This window comes from Lissotriton helveticus, chromosome 8 (assembly GCF_964261635.1).
Source record: "Lissotriton helveticus chromosome 8, aLisHel1.1, whole genome shotgun sequence".
NCBI lineage: Eukaryota > Metazoa > Chordata > Amphibia > Caudata > Salamandridae > Lissotriton > Lissotriton helveticus.
The window spans coordinates 1,662,202,342-1,662,223,370 of record NC_136069.1 but is presented as its reverse complement, the minus strand read 5'-3'; the positions used below and the strand labels follow the sequence as shown (position 1 = coordinate 1,662,223,370).

The 21,029-nt window shown below is 44.9% G+C and overlaps 1 protein-coding gene across 3 annotated transcripts in view; it reads left to right on the top strand.

Moving 5' to 3' along the window:
• Positions 1–21,029, top strand: part of LOC144773609 (transient receptor potential cation channel subfamily M member 2-like) — a 1,291,174-nt gene that overhangs the window by 435,321 nt on the left and 834,824 nt on the right. For all 3 annotated transcript variants that reach the window (XM_078658751.1, XM_078658750.1, XM_078658752.1), the window contains 3 exons: positions 6,793–6,862; positions 7,738–7,790; positions 11,182–11,262. In XM_078658751.1, coding sequence (XP_078514877.1) covers positions 6,793–6,862; positions 7,738–7,790; positions 11,182–11,262 — 204 coding nt within the window. The remainder of the gene's footprint in view (positions 1–6,792; positions 6,863–7,737; positions 7,791–11,181; positions 11,263–21,029) is intronic.

The following is a 21,029-nucleotide window of genomic DNA, read 5'->3' as shown; positions in this document are numbered from 1 at the left end:
GCGTTTCGATGCAAACAGCACCTTGATCACATATATATCGCACATATAATATAGTGTTTCCGGGGTCCCGCGCATGGGCAAGAATATTCTAATGCTTATGACTTTGAGGAGGATACCCCTGGAAGAGAACTAGGATTACAGGTAAGTAACCGATTTTACCTTCAAAACATTTTCTAGCGCCAGCAGGGTGGGCAGAGGTTCTGGAAACGTGGGGAATTTACTTCTGCAGGACACGAGGAGCTGGTAATACAGCAACATGTCTAGTGCGGTCTGCTTCACGGGGGAGCACATTTGTTAAAGTGTTATGAATGTGTAGTTGGGGTAAAGGTCACCACCCGTTGCTAGGCTGTGTGCGCTTGCATATTCTTGAGCTTTTCGCTCCTGTAGTGGGGGAAACATGGGATTGTTGAAAAGGGGTACGGCTGGTGCGTATAATACCCCCAGAAGAGCTCTTTTGCGGATTCCCTTCCATGCCCATCGCATAACTTGTGTAGATCTATTTCTCCCCGTGGGCGTTTGTATGGTTGATAAAGCACTGTAGATATTGGCAGGGGAGCTGCTCAATCTATTTCTATAGCTACGTGTGGCTGGTAGGGTGTGGGATGTGCCCAGAAGTGCAGGAATTGTACCTGCGCACTGTAAGCGTACGACGCATAATCCGGAGCTGCCATCCCGCCTTGGTTCTGCGGTAGTGTCATAATTTCCCATGCGATGCGTGGTTAACCTCCAGCCGACACCAGTGCAATTATGAGTGAGCGCAATCTTCCAAAGAAATGCAGTGGGAGTGGGAGCAGCAGATTCGCGAAAAGTTATAACAATTTGGGCAATACAATCATTTTGGCTATCGCTATTTGGCCCGCTAGTGAGAATGGAAGTGGCTTCCATCTCTTGATTCTATCTTCAATCCATGCAACCACCTTCCCATAATTGGCAGTCCAAAGCCCACCTCACCGAATATTCAGTGTCGAGTTTCTGTGTGCCAGATGTGAGACGGAGTATCACAGATTTATTCCAATTAATGTGCACTCCTTATAACCTACCAAAACGTATCACCTCCCTTATGGGGGCCAGGTTATGTTCGGGGCGTACTTTGAACAGTGTGATGTTGTCCGCGTACATGGACACAGTAAGGGCCCTAGTAGTGAAGCCTATTCCCCTTTTGGCATGGTGTTATCGTAGATTCGCTGCCAGGGGTTCGGTCGAAATCGCAAATAGCAGGGGCGACAAAGGGCAACCATGCCTGGTGCCACGGGTTATGGCGATTGGTTCCGATATTAACCCGTTTACCCTTAATCGCGCTGTGGGCTGTGTAAAGGAGCTGAATCTGTTTTATAAAGGTTGGGCTGTATCCTATTCTGTGAAGGAGGGGAAAAAGGAACCCTCATTCAAAAGAATCAAATGCCTTTGAGGCATCTAGTAGCGCAGAGGCAGCAGGTAGGCTTGGCGCTAAATAATGAAGCAACCCAAATAAGGTTTTTATGTTATGGGGAGTGGCTCTTCCCGGCACAAAGACGGAATGGTGCTGACAAGACTTTCATTGGAAGCAGTGGTTTAAGTCTAGTGGCCAGGAGTTTCGCAAAGATCTTGGCACTGATTAATCAACGAAAGGGGACAGTTAGATTCACAACTCCCGGGGTCCTTGTCTGGTTTGAGGAGGGCGAGGATGATCGCCTCCCTCATCGATGCGGAAAGTACGTCACTTTCCAATGCTTCCTGGTACACCTCCAAAAGGCTGGGTCCAGATCTTCAGCATATTCTTTATAAAATTGCGTGATGAGGCCGCCTGTCACTGGTGCCCTGTCCGCTTTCATTTCGCCAATCACTTCCCGCACATTTTCCACAGTGAATGTTATATCAAGGTACTCTCGGTAGGTGTTGTTGAACCACACCAGCCCTACTGAATCCAAATATTCTTCTAATGCCGAGGTCTCTGGTGTTGCTTGTGAGCTGTACAGTTGGGAATAAAAGTCACGCATTGTGTTTAAAATGTCAGGGGGGGGGAGCGTACTATTTTATTTGTCTTAGCCCCTGCAGGTCTTTAAATCTCCTCAGGCCCTCTCTTTTGTGTTTCATCTATTGAACCACTGTCCACTACTTCTGAGACTGGGATGGCACAGACCTAAAATACGCCTGTGGTGCCTGCAAACAGAGGCCCTGACAGATGCGGCATTCTCAGCTCATGTACAAAATTATATGGCCTTGTTTTTTCAGAGCTCTGGAGTGGGAGACATGCAAGGTGGCCCTCCAGAGGGACTGCTTGGCATAAGTAAATGGCATGCACAGACAACTGGAGAGCAAACCAGCATACCAAGACCAAATGAGTGCTCAAATGGCCACGACATACAGGAGCTTACGGCTGTGAAAATGCAGATGTGCTCACCTGGACGAGACTGGAGAAATTCATCCATATGCAGTGCAGGAAAGGTGACAAGTTCGGGAAGTTATCATGGTTGCTGAAGAGAGACAGGCCAGACATGCATATACTGTTGCTACACGCAAGGGAGGCAGCACTATTGTTGACAGAGGGCACAAACGCCTCTTGCTAACTTACTTGCAGTTGAGGTTCACTCCAGTAGGAGACCCTGGCTGGGAGGATCTGAAACGTTCTATCGCTGAGATGGAACTGCCTCACCTCACAGCGGAGCAGTATCAAGCCTTAGAGAAGCAACTGGAGCTGGAAGAACATAGGAAGCTCTAGCTGATGTGCACCGGGGTACATCTGGGGCAGGGGGGCTCCCAGCAGACCTCTGTCAAATCTTGTCTGACACTTTCCTGGAAAAGTAACCTAGGTATTCCTTGAAGCTAGACAGAGAGGGATGCTCCTGCCTTCTATGAGGGAAGCGGCAATGCTAATCATCTTGAAAGAGGGGATGGTCACATTGGAGTTGACTTCCTACAGATCTCTGTTGCTGTTTAATGCTGACCTTAAACTGCTGTGCAAGGTCCTGACTAACAGACTCTTTCAGGTGCTGGAATCCTAGTATTCTGTGGCTTAATGGGGTTTACCCCTGCTAGGAGCACAATTCACAACATTCAGCACTTGAATCATGTCTCACACAAGGTAGAGTCCTCAGATGAGGTGCATACGCTTGCACTCTTAGACTTGGACTCTCATTTGACACTGTTGGCTGGCACTATATGAGGGGGGGTCATCCGTATAATGGGCTTTGGACCACAGTTTATACAGTAGACACAACCCCTATATACGGATCCGGTCTTGCGAGCGTGTACAAGGTGCCTGGTCTCAGAAGCCTTAAAGTTGGCAAGGGGCATCAGACAAGGGCGTCCCCTCGCCCTGTTACTTTTGCACTCACGTGGGAGCTGCTGGCCTAATGGATGCAGCTGAGGCTGGGTCCCTGAGGTATCCAAATGGCGTAAACGCAGCACATTGTCTCGATGTATACAGATGACACCCTAGTGTATCTGAGAGAGTTGTTGGTGTCCACACCTTAGGAACTGGAAACCTTCCCTTAGATGTCCAGCTTACGCACATATCAGGCTAAGTTCAGGCTTTTCACTTTGGGGCGACTGAGACCTCCCCTGGGAATTGGGACTGTAATGGGAAACACAGCAGTTTTGTTATCTGGGTGTTGCAAGTCAAAAGCTCAATATGGCCTAAATGTAGGCAGTGTTGACGGGTCTAGACCGATCGGTAGTGGTATGGTTGGTCCTGCCTCTCTCAATGATGGCTTTAGCTAAAATTGTGTGTTTGCAGCGCTGCCTGTGGTTCAGAACGCTCTGTGTCCAGTCCCGAATGCTACATTTGCACAACTGGACAGATTCCTGGGTGCATTGGGGGAGCAGGAAAATTAAGCTGAGTGCAGCTACAAACTCTGGAACACCCTTGGCTTGCGGGGGCTTCACCTGGCGGACCAGTTTTTATATTATGCCGCGACCCAGCCGAAGACATGCCATGTGCAGGTTCAATGATGAACTAAACCGAAATGATATACTGGCTGGACCTAATGGCATCATCCTGCCAGAGCTTTCTGATGGGATAAGCCATCCTCAACGACTCTCGTACCTTTTCTGTTCATTGCTAGATGTGTGACTTTGCAGAATCTTTCGGAGGGTCCCCTTTGCTGATGAACTGCCCCTGTGGTCATTACTGCCCTTTCATAGACTGCAGAGAGATATGAATTATATGAAATGGCTGGATGGGGGGGGATACCTGAAGGTGGGGGACTTATGCATGATAGGCGATTTCTCTCCTTAACACAGGTACAGGAGCAATTTAGTTTGGAACCTGGACAGTTCTTACATTACGCAAGACTAGCCCTATTCCACCTGAGGGATATCTTTTCCAGATGAGCCACAGGAACACATGACACTGTCCCAAATTCTGCAGCTGTCTGAATAATCAACGACTGATAACCCAACTGGTGAAAAACAAGGGGGGGGGGCTCAATGGAACATGCTAAAGACAGATGGGTTAGGGACTGTGAGGGCATGAAACTGCGTCAGAATGGAAGAGTGTGAAAAAAGTAAAATGGGTGTTGCAGAACACGATATTCAAGCTCAAATAGGTCCACTATTGCATAGACAGTACCCGACGACATATAAACTAGCCAAGATGTACCTCACTAGTCGGACTGCCTGTTTGTGGTGTAAATTGCCAGCTGCTATCTTCTTGCACATGACCTGGGTGTGTCTTCATTTATTGGACTTCTGAACATAGTTGATGACCCTGATCAACCACATAATAGGGCTGGAGCTGGTAAGCTCAGTCAATCAATGCCTTGACCTTGAAGATACTGCAAAAAAAAACCTCTAAAAAATGCAGACCAGAATGGTGATGCTGGGACTGATACGCGTTGACGGATTGCAATACATTGAGTGGTGACTTGAGCCCCGGAACCCAAATTCTGGGCAACTGACCTGCGAGAATGGGTGACTGCTGGCAAGCAACACACAAGACACACCTGAATGGATGGAAAAGGTGTAGAGGACCTGATATGATTGGAAGACGATCAATAGGCTACCTGAGACGCCTATTGTTATAGCTGCGAGCAGCCATCCCACAACAAATTACTAATACAGAAAGCAAGATGATGTTGCTGCCCCTGGTTCTCAGGGGATGGGGGTGGAAGGTGACATTGAAAAGGCAAGGGCAATATTCATTGTACGCTGCGTTTTAAATGGAAATATAGAAGTGCAGGCACCCTGTACCAGAGTACCTGCTTGTTTCTGAGGAGTGTCAGTACTCTCCAATTAAAAGTATTATGTTGCTCTTGAGAAGTACAGGTACTCTCCTTCTCAAAATAAAAAAAATTGCAGGTCCTCAGTACCAGATGGTATCGGCCCACTGATTGTACATAAGGAGGCAGGATTGTGTAGGTGGGGGCAGGGGGTTCACGGCTGATTATATGGAACGGATTGCGGTTTTCTGTGACTGTTGGAAAAATCGAATAAACATATTTGCTTATTAAACTTGAATAGCACCTCTACCCTTGGTTATTCACATTTTTCTTGGTGGACACAGTGAATTTTAATACTCTGGTAATCGTACGGTTTGGGTTAAACCTTTGCGTTGTCATTACCGACTGTTTGCAGCCTGTGTCTAGGAGCGCTTTGACTGGGGATCCAGTCACATTAAGGGGGTAGTGATAGTAAGGGAGATCTGGCCCATTAACAGAGATGTTCATGCTAAGTCAATCTCCATTGTTTCTTCCTCCTTCTTTTGGGAGCAGATGCTCTCAAAGTGGCATAATTTCCACATTCAAAATCTTGACAACCCGGGGATGGTGAGGTGCTTTCTTTATTTATAATTTGGGTTGTAACTTTGGACCATTTTATTGTGGGTGTTTTCTCCTCTCCTCAGTAAGGTAATCTCACTTTGAAGAACACCTTTTTTTTTTAACCCGCCTTAGTCTCCTGCACTCTTATTAAAGGCACAAGCGATCTCGCTATTCAACTCCAAGGTTAGGTGACTATGTTGTTTTACCCAAAGCTGGATTGGCATTTGAAGGAAATTCAAAAATTGTTCTAGGTATATCTTTTCATATATTTCCTCCTTGGTTGCTGAGGCCGTCCTCCGTCATCAATCTGCTAAATCTTTTATTCTATAAAACAATGTGTGGGGTGGCTCTCCCATTGTCTCCTATTTGTCAAAGGCATACCGTATAGGTATCAGCATCTACTAATTTACTTTTCTTATATCCTCAGAGTATCGGTCTTCTAAAGTTTACAGCCCGATAAACTGACTGTCATTCTCTCATAAGCAATGGACTAAGTACTGTGCCCATGGATCTATGGGTCATGTAGCCACCTGAGCAATCCTCTCAAATTATAGACAAAAAAAATCAGTGTCTCCTCCCCCAACTAATTTTGCAAAACTAGTGAAGGCAGTGCTATGTGCTTCCTTTGTCGATCTAGCACATTATCCAATCTACATAAGACAGTATCTTGATTCTGGGAGACCTGTTCTAACTGCTCTGACCGTGACTGAAGAGCAGTTCGAAAAGTCTCACTCTCCTGCCCGGAAGTGGACATAAACTTTCCCATAACCCACTTCAATTTTTGTTGGCCATAGGCTAGTTTAAAGAGTTAAGCTTCCATTTCCTCCTATCCCACTTCTGACACCACCTTGTGGAGTATTTGGCAGAGATATTGCTCAGGAAGCTTGCTATTAATTCTTTTAACATTTGCAGCTTTATTGCGATTACAGTCTTGTAAGAGAAATACGGAATGTTTAATAGACTTGTTTGCAGCACAATCTTATTTGTATTAAAGAAGAGCTCTTCTTCTCCTCTCTCTGGCATTAACCATCCTTTGTTTCTACTCTGTCTTCAGGACGAAAAAGGTGGTACATCAGGTGGTACATCAGCCTACGGCTCCTTTGAAGAAATAACAGAACGCTCAGGCAAGTGTTAAATCAAAAAAGGAATCCTAATGAAAGAAATCATTATGATCTGACGTGGGACCCTGTAATGTCCTCTTGTTCTCCCTCTTGGGTTCTTTGTTTGTCAATATATATTATAGCCCTCAAATCTCAAATTCGAGCGAGTGGATGTCATTACGGGAATCAGCAGCACGTCAAGTAAGATGTGAGATGTGAGATCGATGGAACAAAGTGACCGGAATTGAAATAATGGGCATGCAGGGAAAGAAAAACTCAGTTAACTGCCCGGATGAAATCCCTATAAGGGATGAAACGCGTTGGCTGGGTCTGCCAAAATAAAGTGACGTTTTTTAATTGAATAAAGGATCTTAAAAATAACACACATTGCTTGATGATTTACCTTAAAGTATAGATAATAGATCATAGCTACTAAATCAAATGGCCAACACGAAAATAATAAGATTACATTGCTGCCCTCCTACATATGGAAAAAACTATGGTTCAGGATTGAGTTCTGGGAGCAGTGAACCCTCTAGGAGAGGGCACATTACTTAGAGATGGAGTGGAACATTGGCCTGTGCACTCCAAGAATCACTACTTTACTTTGTGGACTTAGAGCGCAAGCCAATCATCCACAAGGGGATCTCTCGGCTACTGCCACCTTTTTGAATACCTAGTACCCTTTTATGGTTGTGCTTCCTGTGAGTCCTACTGGGCTTCAGCTGAAGGAGACGTCCTCCCGGCATGTTACACTCTTTCCGACTTTCTTCTGTCAGTTTTGAGTGTCCTTTACCTTCCTGATGTTGTACTTCTTAAGTGTCCTTGTGTAAGTTCTCTCCTCCTCTTTCCTTTCCATATAATTTTTCCCTTTGACTCTGTACACTTTCTTTTTCTAGGTCGGTCTGTGGAAATCCCATTGCGGAGTCTAGAGCAAAGACGGTCTGATCAGGTAACTTCCTCACTTTCCCCTGGCATCGGACTCTCTCACATAAATAAGTTCAGGAATTATAAAATCTTTGGACAGATTTGGATTGAACCGCTAGCATTATTTAACAATAAACTGATACAGACCCCCATAAGGGAATAGTATTAATAACCAGTTATTGAAATTGATTGGAAAGCTATAAGCATCATATACAAGAATGAGTATTCCTTCTTTTCTTATTTTGTTCACCTCTACAGAAATATATATATATATTTTTTTATTAAAGTATTTTTTTTTAAAGGAAGAAATTCTGCTATCCAAGTTAATGGCTTCTAAAAAAATATACATAACTGGCTCTTTGAGGTCTAGCACTAACAGTGTCAATGACCATGAGGAACCCTATGTTGAAGTAACAAAGAGCGTGGTAGGGAGGAGCTAATATGTAGGGCTATTCATGTTCTCTATCAGGACTTCATGAAATGTAAATGTATAATCCAAAGGAGAGGCTATTTTAGGTAACCTACAGGACAAGGATGGACTATAATTCCTCTTATAGTCTCAATAAGAAGTAGAATCATTTCCAGTTCTGCCATTCCTTTGAATGGATCATGTATACCTTTGTATACATGATCTTCTCCTTGGAATTTTGGACCTGTGGGTCCTATCTCTTCCCTCCTATTTATCAGGAGGGCGGGCGTGCTACCTTCTTCGAGGAGTATGAAAATTATGCCTTCTCCAGTGCTGGAAAGGAAATTAGTATTAGGAGCTTCTTGAGGCAGTTGAACCTGTTTTAGTTGTGACAAAGATTACACAACAGGTGCTGGATCTACCTGAAGAACATGCTGTGGCATACCTTGACACTTGTTTTGTTACATAGTTTATCTTACTACAACCAAATGAGGAGAATGGGATTGCTGAATTGGCAAAGCTGTCGAACTAAATGTAATATTGTTTTCTCTATTTGTAATTCCAGTTGTTTCCTTGGGGGGGGGGGGGGGGGGCTCCAAGAAGGAGGAAGTGAAACATGTGTCATGTGCCCTCAACATATCATCTGCAGATTGCAGGTCTGGCTCCTCTATTACCTGTATTTTATCAGGTAGCACTAATGAAAAGTGCTTCTTAAGAAAGACAGAGAAAGATCTGGCACTTGAAAGTGTCTTTGAAAAACAAGAAGGCCTTGACATCGCACAATAAACACCATGCATGGATGTCAAATTTCTCAATAGCTGCTGACTTCATCTTGAGGTTGGTCTTCTATCCCTTGATGTCAATCTTCCTGATTTTAAATGGAGCGATGCCGTCTCGATCAATGGCAGAGCATAGTATGATTCTCTTCTCTACTTTGATAATTGGCTTTTCGACTGAGAATACTATGATGATATAAATGGAAGTGAACATGAGGTTAGTGCCCCCAACATAAACTGCCACAATGGCATAAGGGAACACCATTCCTGAGGTGGAGAGAGAAACTCCTACTTATCATTTCTTGAAGTGGAACAAGTGTTTCAAGAGGAGATCTGGATCTCTCCTTACCCCTTAATCACTTCTTGGTCTGTGTTCTCTGCATCTTCATGCAGAGGTAATTCCTTTTCAAATTCCACATTACCATCCTTCCGTTCCACCACACATCTTCCTTCTCTTATCACTTGCAAAGGTCTTGAAAAATAGGACAAACCTTTCTAGCTCTTTGCCTGCGCTTCACTCTCACCCAGTCTCCCAACTGGAAACCCCAGTTTCTATTCAACTACAGGGGTTCAGCACAGAATACAGATTTCTCCCATGGATCATCTTGTAAAGGGTTATTTCATTGGTAATATTGGACGCCTTGTGATGTTCCTTAATACATTTCCCTGGAGCATCAGTCCAACTACCTCCATCACACACAGCTGCTTGCAACCCTCCTTTCAAGATCCTTTTCTCTATGCAATTACCTCATGAATAACAAATGAAATGATGACCTACAGTGATGAACCCCCAACCCATTTAAAACTTTCCTCATCTCTACGGACATCAACTGCACACCACTGTCCATGACCAACTCTACTGGCACACCATGCCTTACAAAACGTTCCTCCGAACTTGTATGACATTTCTTGTGTCCACTTTTTTAAGAATTACCTAGAGTGTGGAAAGGGCCTGAGAAATGCCAAGAGCCACCTTATTCTAAGGGCCATGCCCTTCCATTTCTTGTGGAGCATAACTTGAGTGTTTTTGCGATTTATAACTCTAAGCACATATCATGCATTATCTCACCATCCTTTTCATATTGTTTTTGATTCCTAGCCACTAGCGGTCTGCTCTTAGTCCCCCCCCCCCCGTATCTCGTCTTTTTATGGACTCATAAATCACATCTGCTGCATGTATCATTGACTGTTTCTTGGTTATTTCACATGTTCTCCATCAACCATCCCACCTTTTGTACCTGGTTCTCAGATTTTTCCATCACTAAACATCTGGGCCCAGGTGCCTCTCGAGTTCAGCTGCACCTGATCTGGCAACTGTTTACAGCTGGATGCAGTTCATTTCATCTAGGCTCATGGGATGCTGAAAGTTACACAAATGTTTAGTTTTTGAATACAACAGAAGATTATTAGTGATGGCCTCTAAGGATACAGGTAAATCTAGGATTGGTCATGAACTTGAGCTGGATATGATTATTGATAACAAGATTTGAAAACTAATAAAGAACCCTGAGAAAGTGAGATATTAGTCATGAAACATGAATTAGAAGAAAGTGTAGAGGTGAAAAGAAATGAAGACCAAAACTACTTTGTTTAACCGCATGCGCGCTAGCGGTTTTCCCGCTGCGCGCTGCGATTTTAAAAATCCCGCGTTACATGACGAGCTCAGCTCGTCATCAGCGTAGCGCAGGTTACGCTCATGACGAGCTCAGCTCGTCATGAGCGTAGAAGGGGTTAAATTTGAAGATTAAGACTCTGAATGTGTAATTCTGTTTATACATTTAGTGGAATGCATGACATATGCCCAATTGACACCCTTATCTGTTACATCAGTGGTGTATGGATAATAAATATATCCCTACAGATTTCTTCCATCAAAATGCTTCTCCCTCAAAGTCTTTGGTTGCCTCTACAGCTAGAAAGTGTTAGAACGCCCTGGGTTCCAATTTGTCTGTCACTCTGGAAAAAGAAAGTGTAATCCATTGGGGAAACATGCCCACCCTTGCTACATTCATTAGGGCTGCAGACTCTGCAACAGTTTATGGTGGTGTTCCCACTCTGCTGCATTTGACCCCCTAATACCTTTTCTGCATTCAATATTGATTCCTAATTTTTATGAACCAGGCCACTAAATAGAGAAGAGTAGTAGCTCCATATTCCACCCCACAAACTGTTGATTTAAACTGAACTTTTTGTGTTTTTTTCCTTCTAAAACACCTGACACTGATGGGCAGCTACACTATTCCAATCTAGACCTTCTTATCTGGGCTGTTGTGCAAAACCGAGGGGAGCTGGCAGAAATCCTATGGACCAAGGTAAGGAACACTTCATTCTCAGGGCTGTAACAAGGTGATCACTGATTTTAACCTATAAAATTATAGACTGCAGACTATCAACTACTGCTATTTCATCAAGGTGCTTATATGTATTTAAGTATATATTTCCTATTCCTAACTCTGTTCCTTGAGAATATACACATTGTCTGCTTGTCTCCTTGGATCCATGAATCGTTGGAGATCAGTTTTTTTAAAGAGCTTGCTGGATACTAATTTGGGGGAAAGCAGAAATGTAATCCCGAATTAAGGGCCTGATTAGGATGGCGGTGAGACTGCCACCTACAGGCTGTCAGTGGCGGTCTCACTGCCATCAGAACCATTTTTCCTGCCCGCCACATTAGGATGGCAGGTGGAGAGGTGGCAGTCGGAAAGACCGACCGCCACGCATCTGACAGGCTTCTTGAGCCCGCCGGTGCGGTCGAGGGGGTTGTAGTCCCTACCAAGGTGGTGATGCCTGTCTGGCACCACCGTAGAGATTACAATGTCCCTTTCCACCGGCATTTTTATGGCGGTTAACCCACCATGAAAAGGCTGGTGGAAATGAATTTTGGGGGCCCATAGCAGGTCCCCCTTTTCCCCCTGGCCCTCCGATTTGGGCACTGGGGGGCACATATGGTGCCCCCCATATGTCCGTGCACTATGTGGCAGGCATAGTATTGTGCCTGCCACATAGTGCAGGGATATGCAAAGTAACCCCTTTTTAAATTGTGGCATGTGCTGCAGCCAGCAACACCTGCCGCAATACAAAATATAGGCATTGCATCATAATGCCTCTTACTGGACTGCCGACAGCCTGTCGGGCGGTCCCGATTTCCAATAGGGTGTCCGACCGCCATCGTAACAAGCCCTGTTATGTTTGGAAAAACAAACTTCAAACTATTTGAACATTGAACTAGCTTATCATTAGCATTAGAGATTATCCGTATGAACTTTGTTCCCTATTCTTGTGAGGGATCTTCTCATGAATGACCATTAATTTTTCATAATATGGCTGAAATGTGTGTGTGTGTGTGTGTGTGCGTGTGTGTGTGTGTGTGTGTGTACCTTTTTCACCAGAAAATAAAGTTATGAAGTCATGGCTACAAAACAAAACCTAAAAAAAAATGAAATTCTCCAGTTATAGTTCTGTAACCCTAACTTGCCCCCCGTCATCCACTGCCTATGACATCACATATTAAATCACTAAAGGCATGTTGAATGACAACATGATGACATCCCTAATTACATCATCCTCGATACGGCTGTTTGCACTACTTTTTATCTTTATATTGATGTGAATGGTGAAATTCCATAATTTTTCGGATGGATACTTCTAACTGCAGATTCCTCATCATGAGAATACCAGCAGGCATCAGACTAGATCTGGAGAATTTTCTTCTGCAATTACGTTGCACGTCTGTAAGTGGTGTAGTGTGGCTCAGCGTCGCATCTGTCCTGTCCCAGATGTGACATCAGAACCCCTACTTAGCCAACATCTCTGCACCAGTTCCTTTCTTCCTGCGCCTTCTGATGAGGATTTGGCGCTTGATCCCTCAATTGTGTCCTGCCTGACAAATTTAATTTTTGAAGTTTTTCCAGTGTCCTAGGGATGGGTCCCTAAGAAGACAGATTCGAGCCAAGTGTCAGTGATGGATCCTCAACAAAGGTTTTATTTGGTATTTGAGCTCCTCACAAGACTTAACATTGTCCAACAAAGGCCCTTGGATGAATCTGAAGGCCATCTGGGATTGCAAGTTTGAGGCAAATAGCCAGGAGACATATGCCTGTACCAGGGGAGATCGAGCTTTTCTCCTGGTACATCCCACACCAGTGTCCCTGATAGTCCAGGCTTCACCTGTAGGCTCACACCTAACCCTTTACCAACCACCTTGCATTTTCTCCTCATCCAGGTTCCACCTCAGACCATTAATTTCAGTATCCGCCTAGGCACTGTATGCATGTGTTATGGGACATGGTGGCCAACATCTTGCCAGCAGTCCCAGGTGACCTGTGGATCAACCAACGATAAATTATACAGGTTAATCACAGTGCAGAAAAATAAATCATCCACTCGGACCTGGACACCATTCATAAAATAGGCCATAAGGAGAGACGAAGGGGCTCTTATTAAACCATGGGCATCTCCATACTTGAATCCCATTTTTAATCCTATCCCGGAAGTCCACGATTAAAGACTGTTAAGGGCATTTCTGAGGTAGTTTTATGACTTCAGTTTGATTGTTGTTTGTGTGTAGTTTACTGCGTGGATCCAAACATATTTGCTTGTGTTGTCTTCCCCCTCCCTTTTCTCCATCCCAGGCATTGGTCTGCGCAGGGATGTTGCAGCAGTCCTATAATGAATCATGGCACTATTAATGGTTAAGGGCTCTTTTACAAAACCTTACGTTTTCCCCGGATGATGTATCTGTTGAACACAACACCTACCCTTTCCTGTTTTTCCTCCTTCGGTAGGTATAAGTGTTCTATTATAGGGAGATTCGAAGGAGGATGGAAAAGTAGTATTGGCTCTCTCCACTTTATTTTGTGTTTTGGACCAATATCTTGCCAACAGTCCCAGGTGACCTTTGGACCAACCCACAATAAATTATACAGGGTTGTCACAGTGCAGTAAAATATATCGTCCACTCGGGCCTGGACACCATTTATTGCTTAGATAGGGCTGTTGGGACCAATGTGGTTCTTCGTTTGAAGTGTGGATTTTCCAGTGATGTCAGACAATCCTTAATGGACATGCCATTCAACGGCACCTCTCTTCAGAGTGAAAGTGGACAGGATTGCTTTAAGGAGAGCAAAGCAACAGTGCACTCCTTCAGACCGGCACACCATATGACAGTTCCACACCCAAATTTGCCCCTTTGAAGGTTTTGGAAGAGGATTCAAGCCGAAGCCATGACAAACATTGGTCGAGCAATAGGAGTTCTGTCAGACTTTTTGAGGCAGAGGTTGGGATCTGGCTGCCAGCCTCCAGGTCCCAAAGATCAATGAACTACCCAGTTCTTCCCCTCTACCTGCAGCCACTGCAAGAGCCCTTTAGGTTGCCGTCAGCAGTGCCCATTGTCCTGACAGGAGGTTGGGTAGCCTATTACTTCCCTAGGGGGGAAAAGCATTACATCACATAGACTGGTGCCCTGGATTGTTCAAAATGGATGCATTTTTTTCTCTCCACTCCTCCAAACATGCCACCTACACCACAACAACTTCCGGATGACCACTTATCCATTCTGCGAGGGGATGTTCACACATTCTTGGACAAGGGAGTCCTAGAGAGGGGGCTGTCATCAAAAGTTGGGACTGGTTTGTACTTCTGTTACTTCCTAGTGCCAAAGAAAGTCTGAGGCCTCCTTCATAGCCTGAATCTTTGCCTTCTGAACTTCTTCCTTAAGAAGGATAAGTTCAAAATACTCACCCTGGCCCACATTCTGTCTGCCCTGGATATGAGGCTGGATGGTTTTGCTGGATCTGCAGAACGCTTATTTCCACATCCCTGTTCTGCAGTGGCAAAGAAGTTACCTGTGGTTTCAGGCAGGTCATGAGCACTATCCGCTCTGAATGGTCCATTAGAGCTTTACCAGTGCGCCTTAGGTGTTCAACAAAATGATAGTGATGGTCACTGCCCATCTTTAGAGGTTGAGGATACAAGTCTTCCAGTATCTTGATAACTGGTTGTTGAAGGTGGGCTCCCATTAGGAAGGTATGGACTACTGTCAGACAATGGTAAATGTGTTGACTTTACTGGGTTTTTCTGTGCATGCACTGAAGTCACACCTGTATGGTCGTCAGAGGCTCCCTTTATTAGAGCCTTCCCAGAGACGATGCTTTACCAAGCATTCCCTCCACGTCAATTAATCCAGGACATGCAGGTTATTATCCAGTTGTTTAATCTTTTGACTGGATCTCAGAGAAAGCGACTTTGATGCTTCTAGGCCTCCGGTATCATGCTAGGGGACCACACCAGGTGGCACATGCCACAGCTGCAGTGGGATCTGAAGTCCCCAATGGCTCAGCACCAGGGGAACCTCTCAGATTCTATCCAGGTGTCAGAAGAGACTGCAAGAGATCTGCAGTCGTGTTTGCAGAACAATAATTAGATCTGTGGCAGACCGGTCTCCCTACCTCACCTAGAAACAATAGTCATGAAGTATGCATGGTTGCTGGGCTAGGGAGAAAATGTTAGAGAGTTCAGATGATTGGTCTCTGGGAAAAACCTGCCTCTACATCAACCTGTTGGAGTTGCGGGTGATTCTCTTTGCATTTAAAGCCTTCATCATGTCTATCAGGGAGGAACTGGTGCAGGTTCTCATAGTCCACACCTCTGCCATGTGGTACTGTAACAAACATGGAGACTGGGTTCCTTAGTTTTGTGCCAGAAGGCCTTTAAAGAGCCTGGAATTGGATGAATAAACAGGGCATCTGCCTGGTTATGTAGCACCTGGCAGGATCTTTAAACTATAATGCAGATGAACCTAGCCAGCATTGTCTAGTCAATCGCAAATGGTGGCATCACTAAGAGGTAGTAACACCAGAAGGGGTAGGGAGGATTCAAAGGCAAGAACATGCAGTGGCACAAATAGTGTTGTATAAAACTGCCCTCACTCACACACATGTGAGACCTGCTTCATCATCGGGTCTGCTTACAATATACCCTAGCGTAGCCACGCACAGGATGGAGCATAGGGTAGGGGAAGACAAACACAAGACAAACCAAATAGGTGCCAATCAAGTGACTGGGAACAGTGATAGAGATGGTGCAGTGAAAAGTGACTAAAACTAACTCGGCGGTATCCTACAGGGGACCCTTGAATAAAGTTTAATTGTTGGATACCCAGAGTTAGTTTTAGTCACTTTTCACTGCACCATCTCTATCACTGTTACCAGTCACTTGATTGGCACCTATTTGGTTTGTCTTGTGTTTGTCTTCCCCTACCCTATGCTCCATCCTGTGTGTGGCTATACCAGGGTGTATTGTAAGCAGACACGATGATGAAGCTTCTCCTGTCCAAGGTTCCTAAGTTATTTTGTGTGGCTCTGGACTGGGAAAGGAGAGTGTGGTCCCCAGAACGTCTGGCCATCAGTATCTGTCCTCCATTCTGGATGCCCCTTTGGAGGACCACCTGTCACAGAATCGGGGCAGGGCCCTGCGCTCAAGCCTGCACAGCCTATACCTCTGTGTTTGAAGATTGAGCGGTGATAGTTAACTGTCTTTGATCTCCCCTCTTAATTAGGGAGTGCCACCTTGGCAGCTGAGCACCACTGGACTAAAACAATCCATGCAAGATGCTGGGAGAAGTTTGTTGTCTGGTGGCCTCCCCGAAATACTCAACCTCTACAGGCACAGTTGTTTGACAAATTACTCTTTAGTTTATCCTTTGAAGGTTATTGATCAGCTCTTTCTGCCTTTTTACATTTACCTGACCATTTATTCAAATCACCTGGTCTGGTGCATTTTCTAAAAGAGCTGACCATTATGCTCCCACCAACACCATTTCTGATGCATCAGTGGGACATAAATCCAATTCTCACTTTTCTTCTGTGTGCTCCATTTGAGCCAGTGGACAGCTGACCCCTCTGACTTTGATAGACCTTAAAGACAGAGGGGCATATTTCCAATTGAAGTGACGGTGCGCAGCATTAGCCATCTTGGCTTAATGCAGTGCTCCACCACTTCTGAAACATAGGGCTGTACCATATTTAAAACAATATAGTGCAACCCTGCATTTCCCCCTGCACTGGTGCTAAATTTAGCTGCCTAGCGCCAACACAGGCAACCTTGCACAAGTGCAAGGGTGTTTGCGTTGCATCGCAAGATTGTTTATGTGCAGGAAGGTGTCCCTTCCTGCACATAAACAATCTTTAAATGGTGTTTTGTAAATTTTATGTGTGCTGCTTAATGCAGACCACATAGAAGTTGCAAAACATATTTCTTTTTAATGATTATGTGCAGGAAGGGTCATCTTCCTACACATAAACAATCAATGCAGCACACATGTAATCAGCAAAGACTAGGAGAAATTAAACATTTCTCCTCATTGCGCCAGGGTAAGACCAGGTTTTCACCCATGTTTTCACCCTTGTAAATTTGGGGCAGCATCAAAATCAATGGGTGTTGCAGTGGAACGCCCACCGCGACACGCATTGCCCTCCCCTTTCACGCGAAGTATAGCGTGAAAGGGTGCCTTATTCACCACCCCCTTTTGTACTGCTTTTGGCCGCCATAAGTGTGGCAGGGTATGCTCAGACGTGAGTCCCTTGCTCACTTTGCCACTGGATTCAAGCAAGCCGGGCTGATGACTGCTGTAATGCCAGAAACCGGTCCTCGGAAGCTTGTTTCCGGTCCAGGGAAGGCATGGCATGGCAGTTCGGGCTGGACTGTTCCCATGAGGCACAGGATCAGACTGATTTGCATATAGCCATGTCTGAACAGGGGTGGCAGAGTGGGCTAAAGAACGGTGATGGATCAAGCCCAGATCTTTTGACTGGGTGTGAGTGTTTGATTGGTTCAGATGCTCAGTCCATCACCACCCCCTTGTACTTATTTACAAGGCAGCGTTAAGTGGCTTAATGCTGCCTTTTAAAAAAATAGGGCGAAGCCCCTATCACCACCACAATGTTGTGAAAAGTTACGTTGTGGTAGAGATAGGGACTTGTAAACATGCCCCAGAGTTCCTTATAGCAATAGCGCCTGCTCATGCGAGTGAATTGCAAGCATTGTCTGTCAAGCATCTGTATTCACCTTCTTACCGGGCAAGCTAGTGCTCAGGACTAAAGCAGCATTCGTCCCAAAAGTGGTATTGCCTTTCCACATAGGACAAGCTATTACCCTGCCAGCTTTCTTTGCCATGCCTCGTCCAACTAAAGAGGAAGAGAGACTTCATCACCTAGTCCTAAAGAGAGCCCAGAGTTTTTACATTGATTATACCAAGGAACATTGGGTGGATGATCAGCTGTTTGTAGCTTTTCGTGGGGCTCTCCAAGGCAAGAAAGGGAAAAGCTGAGCAGAAACAAACCATCTTTAGATGGATTGCCCTTTGCATCAAATTCTGTTATGGATTGGCCAAGTAACCTTTGTAACCTTTGGAAGGCCTACGCGCTCATTCTGCTTGAGCAAAGGCTGCTACCACTGAGATGGCATGTGCGGTACTAACCGTCGACATGTGCCAGACTGCTACATGGGTGCTACGTGGGTGTCCATTCACACAAAGCATTACTGCCTGGATAGCTAGGTCCTGCCTGAGGGGCATTGTATCCATTCTTTCGGGTGTACACTCTGTGACCACACATTCCGCATCTACCCTCCCCCCCCCCCCCCCCCCCCCCCCTCCCCAGCCTGTGGAATGGGCTCTCCTATTCCAGGTTAATAGCATTCCATCTTAGAGATCTGCACACTGGTACAATCAAATTACCAAGTCTGTTTCCAGTGGCTCAGACAAACATCAGAAAGAAACTAACATCAGTACGCCGAGGTCATGACTATGTAGGGGTTCTGACATCACACACACGGCGCAACAGATCTGATGTGGAGCTGCACAGTGCCACCAACTATATGCAAGGAATTGCTGAAAAAACCCTCTCCGGATCCAGTCTGGAGCCTTAGGAGTTTCACAAAGAGAGGATCTACCATAGTGTTTGTTACCAAAGTTAAGTAACTTGTTTTTATGTAATGTAAATAAATCCTATATTGGAATATGGTTTTCCCTGCTTTCTCCTTCCCTCCAGTGCTGGACAATCGAGCTGGGGTAGCCATGCTCTCTATAAATTAATAAATACTTGTTATTGTTAATTTGAATTTACTGTTTTTGTGACTATTTTTTTACTCTTTCTACAGTAATATTTGCACATTCATTTAATGGATATGTAGCTGCATACCTTAATGTATGTTTCATCCTAATAGAGTATATAATGCTATATGTGGGTTGTTGCTTGTGGTACCTTTTTAAGTCTCATTTTTAATATATTTTGAAAATAGCCAGTGATGTATCCATTTATAAAAGAATACCAATGGTAGAATGTGTACCTTAACGGAAACGGCAATGCAGCATGGGTAATGCATGTTTATAAAAAGCATGACATTAGCTAGAAATATAATCTGAAATGTAACGCTAGATATTTAACACTGCAGTAAACGTCCGCATTAAAACTTGATTCCCATAAAGTACCAGTTGTTCAGACTACAAATAAATAAAATGTATACCTATACAACTGAACAAACAAACCTATACAGCATGTAGCACAAAGCTTGCTTAACTAGCAGGCAACATGACACTTTTATCATATATAAAATATATGGGCCTGATTCTCAAAGGCAACTCACATGTTTTGAGTAATTTAAACATTTGAGTAGGTTTGCTACTTTTGGCTAATCACAAACTCAGAGTGCAGGTAACTACAAAAACAGAACAAAATAACGACACTGGTAAGTCCAGCTCCATACATGGCCAGCCACTGTGTGGTTCTGAAATTCTGGACCCTACCGTTGTCCCGGTATCGAGGTCCAATACCCGTGTCCCGAAACATCAACGTACCATGACGAATTTGGTGTCGACGAACCGATAATGATTAGGACATCATTCCTATGCATTTGCGTCATGATCGAGGCATGCTAACACCCCTGAATCGTAGTTTCCGTCCCGACCCCTCAGACTTCCATTTTGTAAACGGTATCCATCTTGTGTCTTGCCCTCATGATAAGTCAATTAAAGGTCGAGCTTGATCTAAAAGGACACGTCCACCTTCCCTGACTTCCCCCTGACCTGTCCCAACTGACTCCCTTGCCTCCAGCCAAACCTGTTTAGGCAGCTCCTCGCCCAGTGGCCAAACACGATAGCATCAATGCACAACATACCACAAACCATTCACCGCATACAGATCTTGATTTCTACACACATACACACCTGTCCACGCTCCCTCTTTATGGCCAGTTTTATGACTAGGAGGTGCCTTCTTTTATTGGGGCTTCACCGATATCTGATGGGAGTTCCGGGCCTGGCTAGGTAATCTATCACGAATTGGACATCTAAAATACGGGCTTGCCAACATGACTTCGCTCTTTTGTATTATTGTAGAAATATGTATATAGCCATATCATAAACTCAAGAATTCTTGCTTGCAGCTATTTTTGTATATAAGGAGAAGGCTGGTTCTGTAAAAACGAACAGTCTCCCGAGAACACATGACCCGTGTTTGTCGTGCTTCTAGGACACCTGTTACTTGGTAGCTGCCAATAAAACTTGATCTCTGACTGCGACTAGAAGACTCTGTGTTTCTGTGGTCCGAAACAAGGGGGAACTCAGAGGTCTTCGGGTGTTATCCCCTGGCACCACCGGGCTCTTAAAAACCCGGTACCTCAGTTGGCGCCCAACTCGGGGCGGTATCAAGCGGCGACGGTCCAAGCCAGATGTTCGTGAGGAGCTTCGTGTGAAAATTCCAGAGGACGGCCAGCCACTTCAGCGACCCCTGTATGTCGACGTGGTTCCAAAGGTCTTTGCTGCGAGGTTCCCCGCGTCCCGACGGCTACGAAGGACTGCTGCCCTGACTATCGCCTTGTTTTGGACCCAGTGATCCTTGGTAGAGCGAAACGATAGACGAGTCTTCTAGCGACGTCACCGATCTTCAAATACTTCAGTTAAGTATAAGTGGAGCGTCTCCCAGTCCTTAGTTTGTCCTTAGTTTTTGGTATCCTTGAGATACGCTTTGATTTGGTACTTGCAAGCCCCAAAGCCGAAGGACTTGTGTATTCACGAGAAATATCG